General features: G+C 50.9%; 4 protein-coding genes across 4 annotated transcripts; 2 read left to right on the forward strand and 2 right to left on the reverse strand.

Moving 5' to 3' along the window:
* Positions 1-515: 515 nt before the first annotated feature.
* GT037_001352 (26s protease regulatory subunit 8) lies at positions 516-10,255 on the reverse strand (the record flags this gene model as incomplete). Its single annotated transcript, XM_038926399.1, has 9 exons — positions 516-1,450; positions 1,504-1,783; positions 2,176-2,531; positions 2,581-3,137; positions 3,652-3,953; positions 4,006-4,180; positions 4,233-4,601; positions 9,017-9,932; positions 9,994-10,255. 9 exons carry the CDS (start codon positions 10,253-10,255, stop codon positions 516-518), a joined length of 4,152 nt encoding a protein of 1,383 aa, XP_038792255.1.
* GT037_001353 (uncharacterized protein) lies at positions 5,827-6,381 on the forward strand (the record flags this gene model as incomplete). Its single annotated transcript, XM_038926400.1, has 1 exon — positions 5,827-6,381. One exon carries the CDS (start codon positions 5,827-5,829, stop codon positions 6,379-6,381), a length of 555 nt encoding a protein of 184 aa, XP_038792256.1.
* Positions 7,323-8,817, forward strand: GT037_001354 (mfs general substrate transporter; the record flags this gene model as incomplete). The annotated part of the gene is made up of 3 exons (XM_038926401.1): positions 7,323-7,500; positions 7,552-7,876; positions 7,941-8,817. The coding sequence occupies 3 exons, from the start codon at positions 7,323-7,325 to the stop codon at positions 8,815-8,817; spliced, it is 1,380 nt and encodes a 459-aa protein (XP_038792257.1).
* Positions 10,256-10,999: 744 nt separating the features above from the next.
* Positions 11,000-12,058, reverse strand: GT037_001355 (uncharacterized protein; the record flags this gene model as incomplete). Its single annotated transcript, XM_038926402.1, has 3 exons — positions 11,000-11,250; positions 11,314-11,899; positions 11,954-12,058. 3 exons carry the CDS (start codon positions 12,056-12,058, stop codon positions 11,000-11,002), a joined length of 942 nt encoding a protein of 313 aa, XP_038792258.1.
* Positions 12,059-12,139: the final 81 nt, after the last annotated feature.

Below are 12,139 nucleotides of genomic sequence, written 5' to 3' on the forward strand. Positions count from 1 at the left end.
GACTGCATGTTTAGTGTGACGACTCACAGTGTTCCTTGTCGCGCAATCGGCCTTCCCGTTTGCGCAATACCATGCATGGGGGCAAGTATCACCACCACGCGCGGGGTACTTTGTGGGGGGACGTCATGGCTGTACTATGCGCCTGTTATCAGATTCCCGCAGGCGATCAGAGAACATGGATCTTAGTCTGGACCTACACAAGATGTGAGTGTGTTATGCTGTGTGATAAGCTACACGTAGCGGGTCAGGATCTGCATACAGTGCATGGAAGGTGGTGTGGGAAGGGGAAACGTAGATTCGGCGACGGAGTTCCTCCGCGCTAGTATGACGCGCCGGCACGTCCAAGGTGACAACACGGGATCCACGTCAACCGAGGGGAAGAAGTCTGGAGTTCGGTAGTCATTATTTATTTATACCAAGAATCTATGACCTTGTGTTTGGTGCACATAATCTTGATGTAAGCACCAGCAATGCACAATGCAGAGCAACGCAGTAGCAAGACGGCGGAACGTGGTCTACTTCCACAGCTTGCTCAAACTGGTCGCCTTGTCGTCGTGCTTGTTCAGCACCTTTGCGGTGGCCAGATCAAAGTCCTCCTGCGTTACGTGCACTCTCCTCTCCCTCAGTGCGTACATGCCGGCCTCGGTGCACACACCCTTGAGCTCGGCTCCTGAACATCCGTTCATCTTCTCGGCAACCTTTGTCAGGTTGATGCCACGCGTCAGGTTCATGCTTCTAGAGTGAATGCGCAGAATGTCGGCACGGGCTTCGACGGTTGGCGGCGGGAACTCGATCTTTCGGTCGATACGTCCGGGTCGTAGAAGGGCGGGGTCTAGAATGTCCAGTCGGTTGGTTGCCATGATAATCTTGATGTTCTTGGTGGGCTCGAAACCGTCGAGCTGGTTCAGCAGCTCCAACATGGTTCGCTGCACCTCGGAATCACCACCTGAGCTTCCCTCGACTCGACTTGATCCAATGCTGTCGATTTCGTCCATGAAGATGATGCTGGGTGCGTGTTCTCGTGCCATGACGAAGAGCTCGCGGACCATGCGACTGCCTTCACCAATGTACTTTTGCACCAGCTCGCTACCAGACACGCGGATGAACTTGCAGTCAGCGTGGTGGGCGACGGCACGCGCAAGCAGTGTCTTTCCTGTACCCGGTGGGCCATATAGCAGCACACCCTTGGGCTGAGCAATACCGAGCGACTCGAAGAGTTCGGGATGTTGCAGACCCAGCTCGATGACTTCCTTGATCTCCTTGATCTGCTGGTCCAAGCCACCAATCATGTCGTATGTGCTGTCGGGCACCTTCTCGACCATCATGAGGGAGACGAGGGGATCGACGGACGAGGGAAGCAGCTTCTCGAGCTTGTACGAGTCGCTGAGCAGGGTGACGCGCTTGCCGGCGGTGAGTTTGCTGATATCGACGCTGTCGGCGACATCGACGACTGGCTCGATTAGTTGTGGCTCTCGCTGTGGCGCTGGGCAGGCAGCGACATACCGTATTTGCCTTCGGGGTGCACCTTTACAAGCACCTTCTTGGTGCCCATGACCTTGACCACCTCGCCGACATAGGACCCCGGCTGCTGTAGGAGGCCGAGCTCTTCTCGCAGTAACCGCACTCTTGAGTTGTAGTCGTTGCGCTGGGCTTCGAGTCGTCGTAGCTTGGCCTGGCCCTGTATGATCTCGAGCTTCATCGTCTCGATCTTGTTGTGGAAGAAGGTGTCGAGCGCCATGGCTGTGGCGGGCGCCGGCGGCGGTATTTGGGCTGATGTGCTTGACTGGAGCAGAATTTATATCTGCCGGCTTTGTCTAGTCAAGGGCGATAGAGAAAGTCGGGCCAAGGTTGTGGGAGAGATAGTGATGGCGTAGGCGTGCGTCTGCTTTGGCTTGCATGTTGACGCTGTGACGGCCGCCGCTGGAAGCTTCTCGGATCAAGGTTAGACCGATGCACCGGACGGAGGAGCCGCACGCGCGCTCCCAAGTCGCGTCACCACCCGTCACTTGTACGAATCCGCTAAACAATGTCATTCATTCTACCGTAACCTCATACGTGGGGAATTTGTTCGACTGTCATCACGCGGCACTCTTCCGCTTTCTGCCAAGAATAAATACTCGCTGAATCTAAAACTTCCACCGTCCTAGACCCTCAAGACGCTCTCTTGGCCCGCACTGCCGTCTTCTGTCGGGGCGCTGATACGGCCTTGTTCCGTTGCTCAAGGACCACCGAAAATGCCTCGCGATTCATGGCATAGTTGACCTGCGTACTCTCGTCTTCGGCGACGTTGTCATGAATCTTGAGATGGTTCACGTCTTTCCAAAGGTCCTCTATAATTGCAGCATTGATCTGAAGAGCCTGGTTGCGCGCTATGTTGCGTGTAATAATGCGCTCCGTCTTGACCGGCAAATCTCGTGACACCACCTCAATATCATCAACAAGCGTCTCGTCTCCGCTATCTTCGCCCTCGCCATTAGCTTCGTTGCTCAGAGCCTTAAGGTCCGCAAGAGTCAATGGCACAGTGCCATCATCTGCCATTGTCAGTTGGTACAAGGGAAACACGGGCAGCTAAGCACTCACTTGATCGACGTCGGCCCTTCAATAATTTCGCGATTTTGAGGCCCTCGCAGTTATGGACGTGCTCCCTTAAATACTCATCAATTCGCTGTATCGCTTCAGCATTGACCACGGCTTCTTTCCCTATGGTACGTATCACTCCGACATGGGCGACTTGGATCCGCAACACAAGCATCGTCTTTACTTGAACCAACTCATCCATAATGTCACCCAGTTTCTTCTCGTCTGCCGAGCCAGACGTCAGCTGGCGTGCAATCTGATTCATCTTACTTGTCATCTTCGGATCCAGGTTCTCAAGCAATTCGGCCAGCCTGACTTGAACGCCTTGCAGTCGGACTAGTTCTGTAGCCACAGTAGGAATTTGCAAGTCTTCCTCATCGTCTATAATACCGATGATCGCTTTGATGCTTTCGAGTTCGCTACGGTGTCGAGTCAAGACCTCAGCCAGAGCTTTTTGACGACTATACGCCCTGCGAAGGCGATCGACAATTCGGAAGGCTTGTTCTACGAGTTGAGTGGTAGCTTGGATGGCGGCAAAAACAGCCAATACTTCAGCCTGGCTTTACACTTTAGCTTCATCACTTGTCCAAGGGAAGACTGTTTACCATGGTGTTCAGCGTGTGGATTATGGGTTGGTTGATCAAGGCAGCAAGGCCAGAGATTGCGCTGACAGCTCAATGGGTGGGAGACTACATTTATGTCCAGCTGAGCTCGCCGGAAACGTCTTTGGGGCGCAGTGTTGATTATGAGTCGACCGTAATTGCAGTTGGTCTGGTTCGCAGCATGCATGCAAGATCGCAGCCATTGATTCGTCATCGCGAAGCGATCCTGCAGCCATAATGCACCCCAAGAGAAACTCAAGTTCATGCTGCTGTTGGCATCCAATAGTAGTCAACATCTTTCTGAGGGGTGCGGTCCTGCGCTGACAATATTTATGCTTGATACCACAGCCTACCAGGGTCCGGAGCGACAAGAAGGTATGCGTCGCGCGCAGATCAAACTGCTGCGGCTTTTGCTCGCCCTTGTCCGTTCAGCTAAGTGTTGACTGAGTCAGCACCAAAAAGGAGATCGAACCGACTATCCTTGACAACGTAGAAGCGACATATGGCGAATTCTTCTTTTCCCTCTTGCGAGTAGCGAGCGAGATCGACATAATCATTGGTGGGCGGAAGGTGAATTCGATCCGAAGTAGTCTCCATCGTAAACGAAGAACCGCTGTACACTACAAGACTTAGACGGCGCACAATCTTGTGTGCAATGAAATTGTTCAAAATGGTGGGTCGAAATATGGCGCGAACCACATGACGGGTGTCACTCGTGCTTGAGTTGAGAGTTAAATTCTGGCCTTGGAGGACACATCTATCCGATGTCTTTTTCTGGTAATTGTTAGGAACCACTGTGTACCAATCCGCACTGACTGCTGCTTACTGGCAATTGTACAGTAAATTTCCCGGACACTTTCGACGAAGATGGAGTCTTGAGTACTTTGCTCTTGTTCGGCACCTTCGCCGCGCATCTACTCGGTAGTGCTGATTCGTTCCCAGACGAGACTATCTCTATACCCCAGCCGCACTTGCAGTCTGGAGATACAACCAGAGTCTTGCTTGTATTCGTTAGGAGCGTGCTCTGTCGGGCGGAGTGGGGGTTCGACTTACAAGTTAAGATTATAGACCTTATCTGCCACAGGCCCGTTGATTTGAACAGCATTGCCGCTGGAGATGTTTCGGCTAACGGACGTCGCTACTACCATAGCTTGTATATCCTGAGAAGTACAGCTAGGAGAAGATATCATTGACATGATACGATGGTGTGCTAACAACGCCCTCCGAACCACGTCGGCTTGGACGAGGTTATTCACTGTCCTCGTAGACTCGGCTCTTGCGGTTGAGGGAGGCTGTGAAGATGTGATTGGAACAAGCCTCTTGTCAGCCGGGCGGGGTACGAAAACGCCATGACCGGTGTGCTGAGGGTTGCATATGACCATCCAAGGTTTGATGGATGGTGTTCCACAGCCCTGTATTGACCTGCAGTTCCGGTCAACTTGGAACGGCAAAGCGCAGATCCAAGCGAACGATTGTCTTGAATATCGATGGATCGATAAGCGCTCCTTGGCTCTTGTGCACGTCTTCGGTCTGCGCCTCATCATTTTCTGCCTTGTTGCCAGGCTCGTACTACACGCAATGCGCTTTGCAGGATCGTCAATCTCTCACCTTCTCACGCCACAGCCATTATGAGCTACATTGCTTGAATGCGCCTGGGCTAGCGCTGCTCTCCGCAGCCATCAGAACCTCGTTCATGCGACGCAAGTAAGCCCCACTCACATGCGGTCCGGTCGCTTCGACTGCGCATCATGTACCACTTATACGGCACACATCAGCTAGTCTCGAAGCTGGTGAAAGAGAGTCCTGACAAAGCCGTTGATATCCTCACTAGATGTTGCGCAGACAGTAAGGTGCTCGAAGAGATCAACGCATATCTCTTGCAGCCAAAACCAACGCAGCGCGAGGTTCCTGCTCTCCTACCAGGCGGACTCGACATAACATTCGGTTCACCTGCTTCGCCGTCTGTAGATAGCTCGGGTCATGCTGGATCCCCTCTGCATCGTCAAAGGGTGGCTCGCGGCCCTTCCTCAAACTCAACAACATATCCCCTCAGTCCACCTAGGTCAGCGTCATCAGTAACCTCCCATTCCACCAGAAATGAGATCTCCACGGGGGAGTATATACTACTTCTTCTCTTCGGGGGAACTGAGGTTGAGGAACACCTGGTCCGTATGAGACTTGCGCCGACGAGATACAGTGTGATACGTGGAGACATCGTCCAAAAACGCGGTCTTGATACCATGTGCACATTAGTTCAACCAGATTTTAACGAAGTATATGTGCCTAGTCGCACAGCCGCGGGATTCGACCTAGTACCCACCTCTTGCTCAATAGAGCTGACCTGGCGCCGACCACGGTCCGACTCTACGCACAACACCATATTCTATCTAGTGCCACAAGAAGCACTTGACACGGACCTTCTTCTTGGTTGTGAGGACTCTGGTGAAGGCATTCCAGGTTTGTATATACATATTTGCTATGGTCAAGGAAGATCCTTTGGCTGATTAGATGCGCTCTTCGACCAGACTATCAGCCTACTATTGTTCCCAAATCGCAAGCTCGACAGAACCCACTTCATCAAGAATACAGGCAGGACATGCGTCCTCCAGCACCAACACCACCTTCCGTATCGTTTCACCGTTCAGCAATGACTCACGGCGGATCCGCTCGCGCAAGCCCCGTTCATCCTCAAAACGAGCAATACCATCCACATCATTTGGTAGAGCCTTTGATTTCTCGACAGCGGACATATGGAACAGCAGTACAAAGTCAACAGCCTTCACCAGCCCCTACGGTTCTGGGCTCGCACATCGAGCACCCACAGCCTCTTCGACCAAACATCGCTGCAGCAAGCCCTGTCCAAGACACCGATCCCAACAAAAACGCTGGTAGAATCAGATTGAGTATCTCATGGGACGTGACCACTTTCAACGTATGGCTGGATTTGAACGCACCTTGCGATGCTTTCTACAGAGCCTTCCAACAGCAGGCCGCAAAGCAGCGCAAGAGCATACTCGACCGAGCTACCATTACAATACAACTGAAGAATGATAGAAACATGCCAGACGAGGAAGCCCGCCCCCTCTCACTTGCCGAAGATGACTTGGAAGCAGACTGGGAAATGACTACTGAATGGTTGGAGGCAAATAGAAGGGACAAACCGCCTCATATCTATGGTGTGGTAGAGATGGAAGAGGGGTGAATGTTTGCCCTTCCCTCTGGACCTTCGGTTCAGAAATGCATGCGATAAGCCCTCCATCGAGTGTTGCTTGAGGCCACGAGCGCTCTTCAAGAAGCCATTGTGACTTCCGTCACTACCGAAGTATTGAATGGAGACTTGTACTCTTCACATACTACATATTCAGGAGAACCAAGGTCAGTGTCAGGATTTGAATCCGATCAGAGATATACAAGGTCTAATGAGCAACAGCTAGAGACAAGGAGTCCAGCGGCACGAATAGAAGGCTGACGCTCGAGCTGAGCAAGACGGAATAAGTTTTAACCATATATGAATCTTTCGGACCAATGTAAAGATCCATTTACATCTTCGGACACATTAATTACCACCTGCAACTCCTAGAACAGTCAACTCACTCCTCCCTCGCGGTGCACAAAATTGATCAGACTCTTACCTCAATAGGAATAGCGACCTTCAGGCAAAATGACTGAGACTCTGTCCTTCCAACCCTACGTTCCATGAAGTTGACGAAAGAATAATAACATATTAAGTAGAAACAATCTAGTCTATAATCTTTTACAATTCTCTAATTTCAAGTGTGGAAGAATTCGCAGTAGGAGAAAGATGTAGTGCTTAACACGCAGAAACTTCAAGATTCTAGAGCATCAAGTACATCGCAGGCCTCTTCACTATTGATTGGCATTGCCATACTCGATCTTTGCTCAAAGGGCGTGCCACTAGTGCTGTTTCATGAATGACATCATGTACTTCCCTCTTTCGGTAACGATCGTCATCCCATCATTCGCTCTAGAATGACTAACAGTCTGCTTAATTGCCGTGCCGCTTATTCCTGTGAGGCACTTGTGCAATAACAAGCGTTGGCCCTGTCCTAATTCCATCATCTAGACCTCTGGTTGTCAGAAAAGACAAAGATTGAATCATTAGATCCAGTCAGTTGTTCCATAATGACAAGCAACGGGAGAGGCGACGACATATCCCTTCGCGAGCCACAGCAGTTGAATACAGGCGAGCAAGAACTGAACACTGGCGATAATGCCGAGCAGAATGCGAGACAGAGGAGTTTGGACAGGAACAGAGTGTTTGCTCTCGTAGGTTCTGCATTATCGCAGCTACCGATATGGGGTATGATACCTGGGATATCTGCGTTCAGGTAAAGTGATCTCACATGTATAGGCTTCGCCATGAGCTATGGCGTTCTTCAAGAATACTACTTCGATAATTGGACACTGAAAGGTGGTCGCAAACTTACCGGTATCATCGGCACGACATCCAACGGCGTCATGTACCTGTCCATGCCTTTATTGTTTGCTTTGTTCACCAAACGCTGGGCCCGTTATCGCCAGAGCGCAGCTATCTTGGGTGCTCTACTCGCATGCGCCGCCTTTATCCTATCGTCCTTTAGTAGACATGTTTGGCATCTCATTGCGACGCAGGGAGTACTAGCAGCATTGGGTTGCGCACTCGTCTATAGCCCGACCACACTATCCCTTGGCGAATGGTTGGTCAGATCTTTGTACGAACTGCTTGCGAAGCATACACTGACTTCGTACACCAATATCTAGGTTCAACACCCAGAATCGAATTTGCAACCGAGCTGTAGCCTACGGCATCTGTCTTTCCACGAAAAACATTGTAGGATCAGTTTGTCCGTTTATCTTCCGAGGGCTCCTCGATCGCTACGGTTTTCGAACTACCTTGATTGTATGGGCCGCTATCACATTTGGAATTGCCGTTCTTTCCGTCTCAATGATAAAGCCACCGCGTTCGAGCGTCGACACAAGCACTACTCGTGCGCGAAAAATTCCCTGGCACTTCCTTAAACATCAAACTTTCTGGGTCTATAGTATCGCAACTCTGCTGCAGAGCGCGGGTTACGGTATTCCGCAAACATACATCAGCGAGTATGCACGCAATGTGTCCCACCTGTCACACGCCTTCTCAGTGCTCCTCATCACTCTGATCAATATACCCGGCATTTGCTCCTCCACCTTCTTTGGCTTTTTGAGCGACAACAAATACTTTCACCTTTCTGCCCCGACTGTTACCGTAATGTCTGCAGTCAGCTCCGCTCTATCTGCATTTTTGTTCTGGGGATTAGCGGCCCAAGGGGGTATACCCTTACTAGTGTTGTTTGCCATCACTTTTGGCTTCTTCGCTAGTGGCTACAGCGCAACCTGGGGAGGAGTCATAAATGACATAGAGAACGACGCAGCGCGAAGGAACGAAGCCGTTGACAGTGGGGTGCTTTATGGCTTACTCAATGGTGCCAGGGGTATTGGATACGTGGCGGGTGGGCTTGTCAGCGTGCCTCTCATTCAGGCTGGAAGTACGACGTCAGTAGGGCGCTTGGGATATGGGACGACTTACGGCCCCCTTATTATATTTACCGGTCTTTCATTGTCCTTTGGTGGTCTAGGACTGGCCTTTCGGCGAAAGTAAAAGCAACCACCACATTTGCAAGCAAGGTATTGCTGGGGATAAATAGCTTCAGACAAGCGATCAGAGAAGACGGATAACGCAAGGAACATAGTTGGTTTAGTAAAACAGCTCGTCGGGCAGCGTATCCACTGCTCTAAGTACTTCCTGCCATGAGGGCAAACGTCTTATCAGCCATAAGGTATCGTACAAGAAGGCCTACAAACTTGTTGGAGCTGCGCCCGATGGAACAGCGCCAGAAGGCATAGCTCCGCTCGGCATGGTTCCATTACCTCCCGCACCGCCTTCACCACCCATATCACTAGCATTCTCATTCGCAACTCCTCCACCCGCTTGATAGTCCGCAGCAACAGCATAGTACTCATCGTCAGTATAATCAGCTGTAGAGTTGATGCCGATCTGGATCCATGCCATCAAGCCATCTTCCACGTCATCCCCAAGATACACGTACTCCGGGAAGGGGTCGAAGTCATTGTCGGCCTGAACGATAGACCACATATCCTCATCGTTGCTAGTATATGCCTGGGTGTTGGAAGCATAAGGCTCCGTAGCTTCGACAGCGGATATGAGGTCTTCAGGCCAGAAGAGCTGGCCAATGTGTGTTACGGCACCATCGGAGCCGGTGGTGCCGTTGGAGCGAACGGTTACGTTGCTCTTGACGAGGAGGTGCGTATGTATTGCACGACCCTCGTAGTGGCCTGGGAACAGAGTTTCAAAGGCTACAACACCATCCGCATCAGTCTCTTGAACTCCGCGCAGGAAAGTAGTGTTGAGACCGCCTTGGCCGGACTCGACACCGCTGTAGTAGCCGGTAGAGTTGCAGTTCCATACGTCAACGTAAAGCTGTGGTACAGGCTCACAGGTGCTTACGTCGACGTATTGGACTTCAAGATAGAGATCGATGCCCTTTTGGTCCTCGACAACATTCTTGCGGATCATTTCTCCAGTGACATAATAGGGGCCGTCGGTGACTTCAGGAGAGAGGATGCAGGAGGTGTTTGCAGCGAAGATGTCACTGGCGAGAGTGTTGGGTGTGTAACTCATCACACCCGTCATATTGTGATTGACGTTCTCGAACTCCTGGAGGAGGGCTAGGTCGCGACGGTACTTTTTGGACTCTGTGGGTTAATGTCAGCAACGCCTACGGGTACATGACGGTGCTATTGACGAAGGACTTACTTGCAGTAATACCACGCTTTTCGCGAAGAGCATCTAAGGTGTTTGCACGACGTGCCTCCGCACGACGCATCAAGCTGCGGTGCTTGAGAGTGTCTTGACACTCGGCCAAGGAACGTTTTGCCGCTGCTGCACGCAGACCACGAGCGTCAATCTCACGCTTGATCTTGACGTGATCATGCTTCTCGCCAGGATGAGCAGCTACAGTGCTAATGAAGGATGTGGCTGCAGCAGCACCGGCGAGGATGGAGGCAATGTTAACCATGTTGGAATGTCAATTCCAGAAAAAGATCAGGTAAATAGTGTAAAGCGATGAATGCAAAGGCAAAGAATCTTGTGCAGCCGATATAAGACGTCAAATGATGATGATAGAAAGCAAGATGCCGATTTGAACCTCACTGCCTTTATACATTCCTTTCTTCCGTCCTGCTGTCCTTTTGCTTTCGGAAATACTTGCCGTAAACGCCTCGTTGCGAGTAGAAAAGCTTCGTCACGATACATGACGCGGCGGTCAAAGGCCCTAAGCCTCGCCATAGCCCAGAAAAGCTTTTCGAGATCTCCCAATGTGGACGTGTAAAAGGGCTTAACCCACATGGTGTAGCTTCGCCACCAGGTTGACAGGCCTGGAACACAGCATTGTAGACCCAATCGTACTAGTGTCATGCGTCATGTTGTACAATGCGATTCTGTCTATGTACAGTTGGCTTGGCTGCGTACGTACGCTTAGGAGCGTTGAAACGAGCTGGCGGACAATTTGGCGCAAGGACCGCGCCCAGGCGGGAAGCGCCGAACTTAGCGTCGGAAGAGATTTGAACTAGGTGTAATCAAGACTGTTTTATTGGCCTCTGCTAGTGTGGTCATGGGGATGTGCGTACCAGTCGTCGCAAGCTTCGTCAAAAGTTCTTGTTGGTGCTTAGGTTTCGAGTCATGCGCCAAACAACAGGATCAATCTCTTGCGCGTCTATAATCTTATGTTGACTACGCCTCAGCTCACATCACAGTGCTACTGTTACCTGCTTCCCCAGGCCTTTTGCATCAAAGCCTCTACCGTGATCGGATGTACCTCTGGGAAGACATCGTTCCTCAATCCCTCTCCTGTGATATCCATAATGCCTTTGACGGCCATGACACCAAACTCAGCCATCATGGTGCGAGTAGCATCTTCGGGAAGTCCATAAGAACCCTCAGGTTGCTTGAACAGCGTCGCTTGACCCTGCTCCAACTTGTCGATGGGATCATAGGTGACTTCCCATTTTCCGCCTATGATTCCAGTTGTTAGCTTTGCTCCGGATGTCCATAATATGGTTGGGAAAGATGACTTACCAGTTACTCTCTCAGCAGTTTCCACGACTTTGTTCCATGTCAACTTGTCGCTAGCAAAAGCACTGAACTCGGGCCATCTCTTCTCCTCATCCAATAGAGCAGCAATGTACTTCGCAACATCTGTGGAATGCAAGAACGTGACTGACGCCTCGCCGTCGCCCGGGAGTGCCGCTTTCTGGTTGTCGAAATCAAGGGCATATTTAAAAGGCTTCATATTACTCTTGCAATGCGGCATGCCAAAGTAATCTGAGAACCAGCCGAACATGACACGTGTGAAGTCGAGATGAGAGCTGCGGAGTAAATCGGCAGCATCCAACCACCATTTCGCTGCTGGGTGAAATTCGAGGACTCCTGGGTGTGAGTAGTTGACCCCGTACTCGCTGGGCATAAAGCGCTTCACTGAGCCAGAATCGATTGCTGCTTGGATGAGATTCATCTGAGCTTTCGCACTTTCTTCAGTGAAAAGTGCCAACGCAGATATAACAACTTCGATGTTGTGTTTCTGGAGAGACTGCTTGACAGACGCTACATCCTCGTAGTCTGCTTCGATTACTCGTACAGACTCAAGTCCTGGTATCTTGTTAGCCTAGACTTTTGTTAGCCACTCTTCTGCAAGGTTGATAAATTCCTGTATTTGTACCTTTCGGCTCAAGATCAGAACTTCGTGTTTGTCTTGACCAACAAGTTCTTCAATGATTGTTCGGCCCACGCCACCGGTACCTCCAGCGATTGCTACAGTGACCATATCTGGAAATTGATCGAATACGTGCAATGGAGATGACTTGTTGTGATCTACGAGAATAAGCGGCGATTGACGATGTCGATT

This window comes from Alternaria burnsii (genome assembly GCF_013036055.1).
Source record: "Alternaria burnsii strain CBS107.38 chromosome Unknown 705, whole genome shotgun sequence".
NCBI lineage: Eukaryota > Fungi > Ascomycota > Dothideomycetes > Pleosporales > Pleosporaceae > Alternaria > Alternaria burnsii.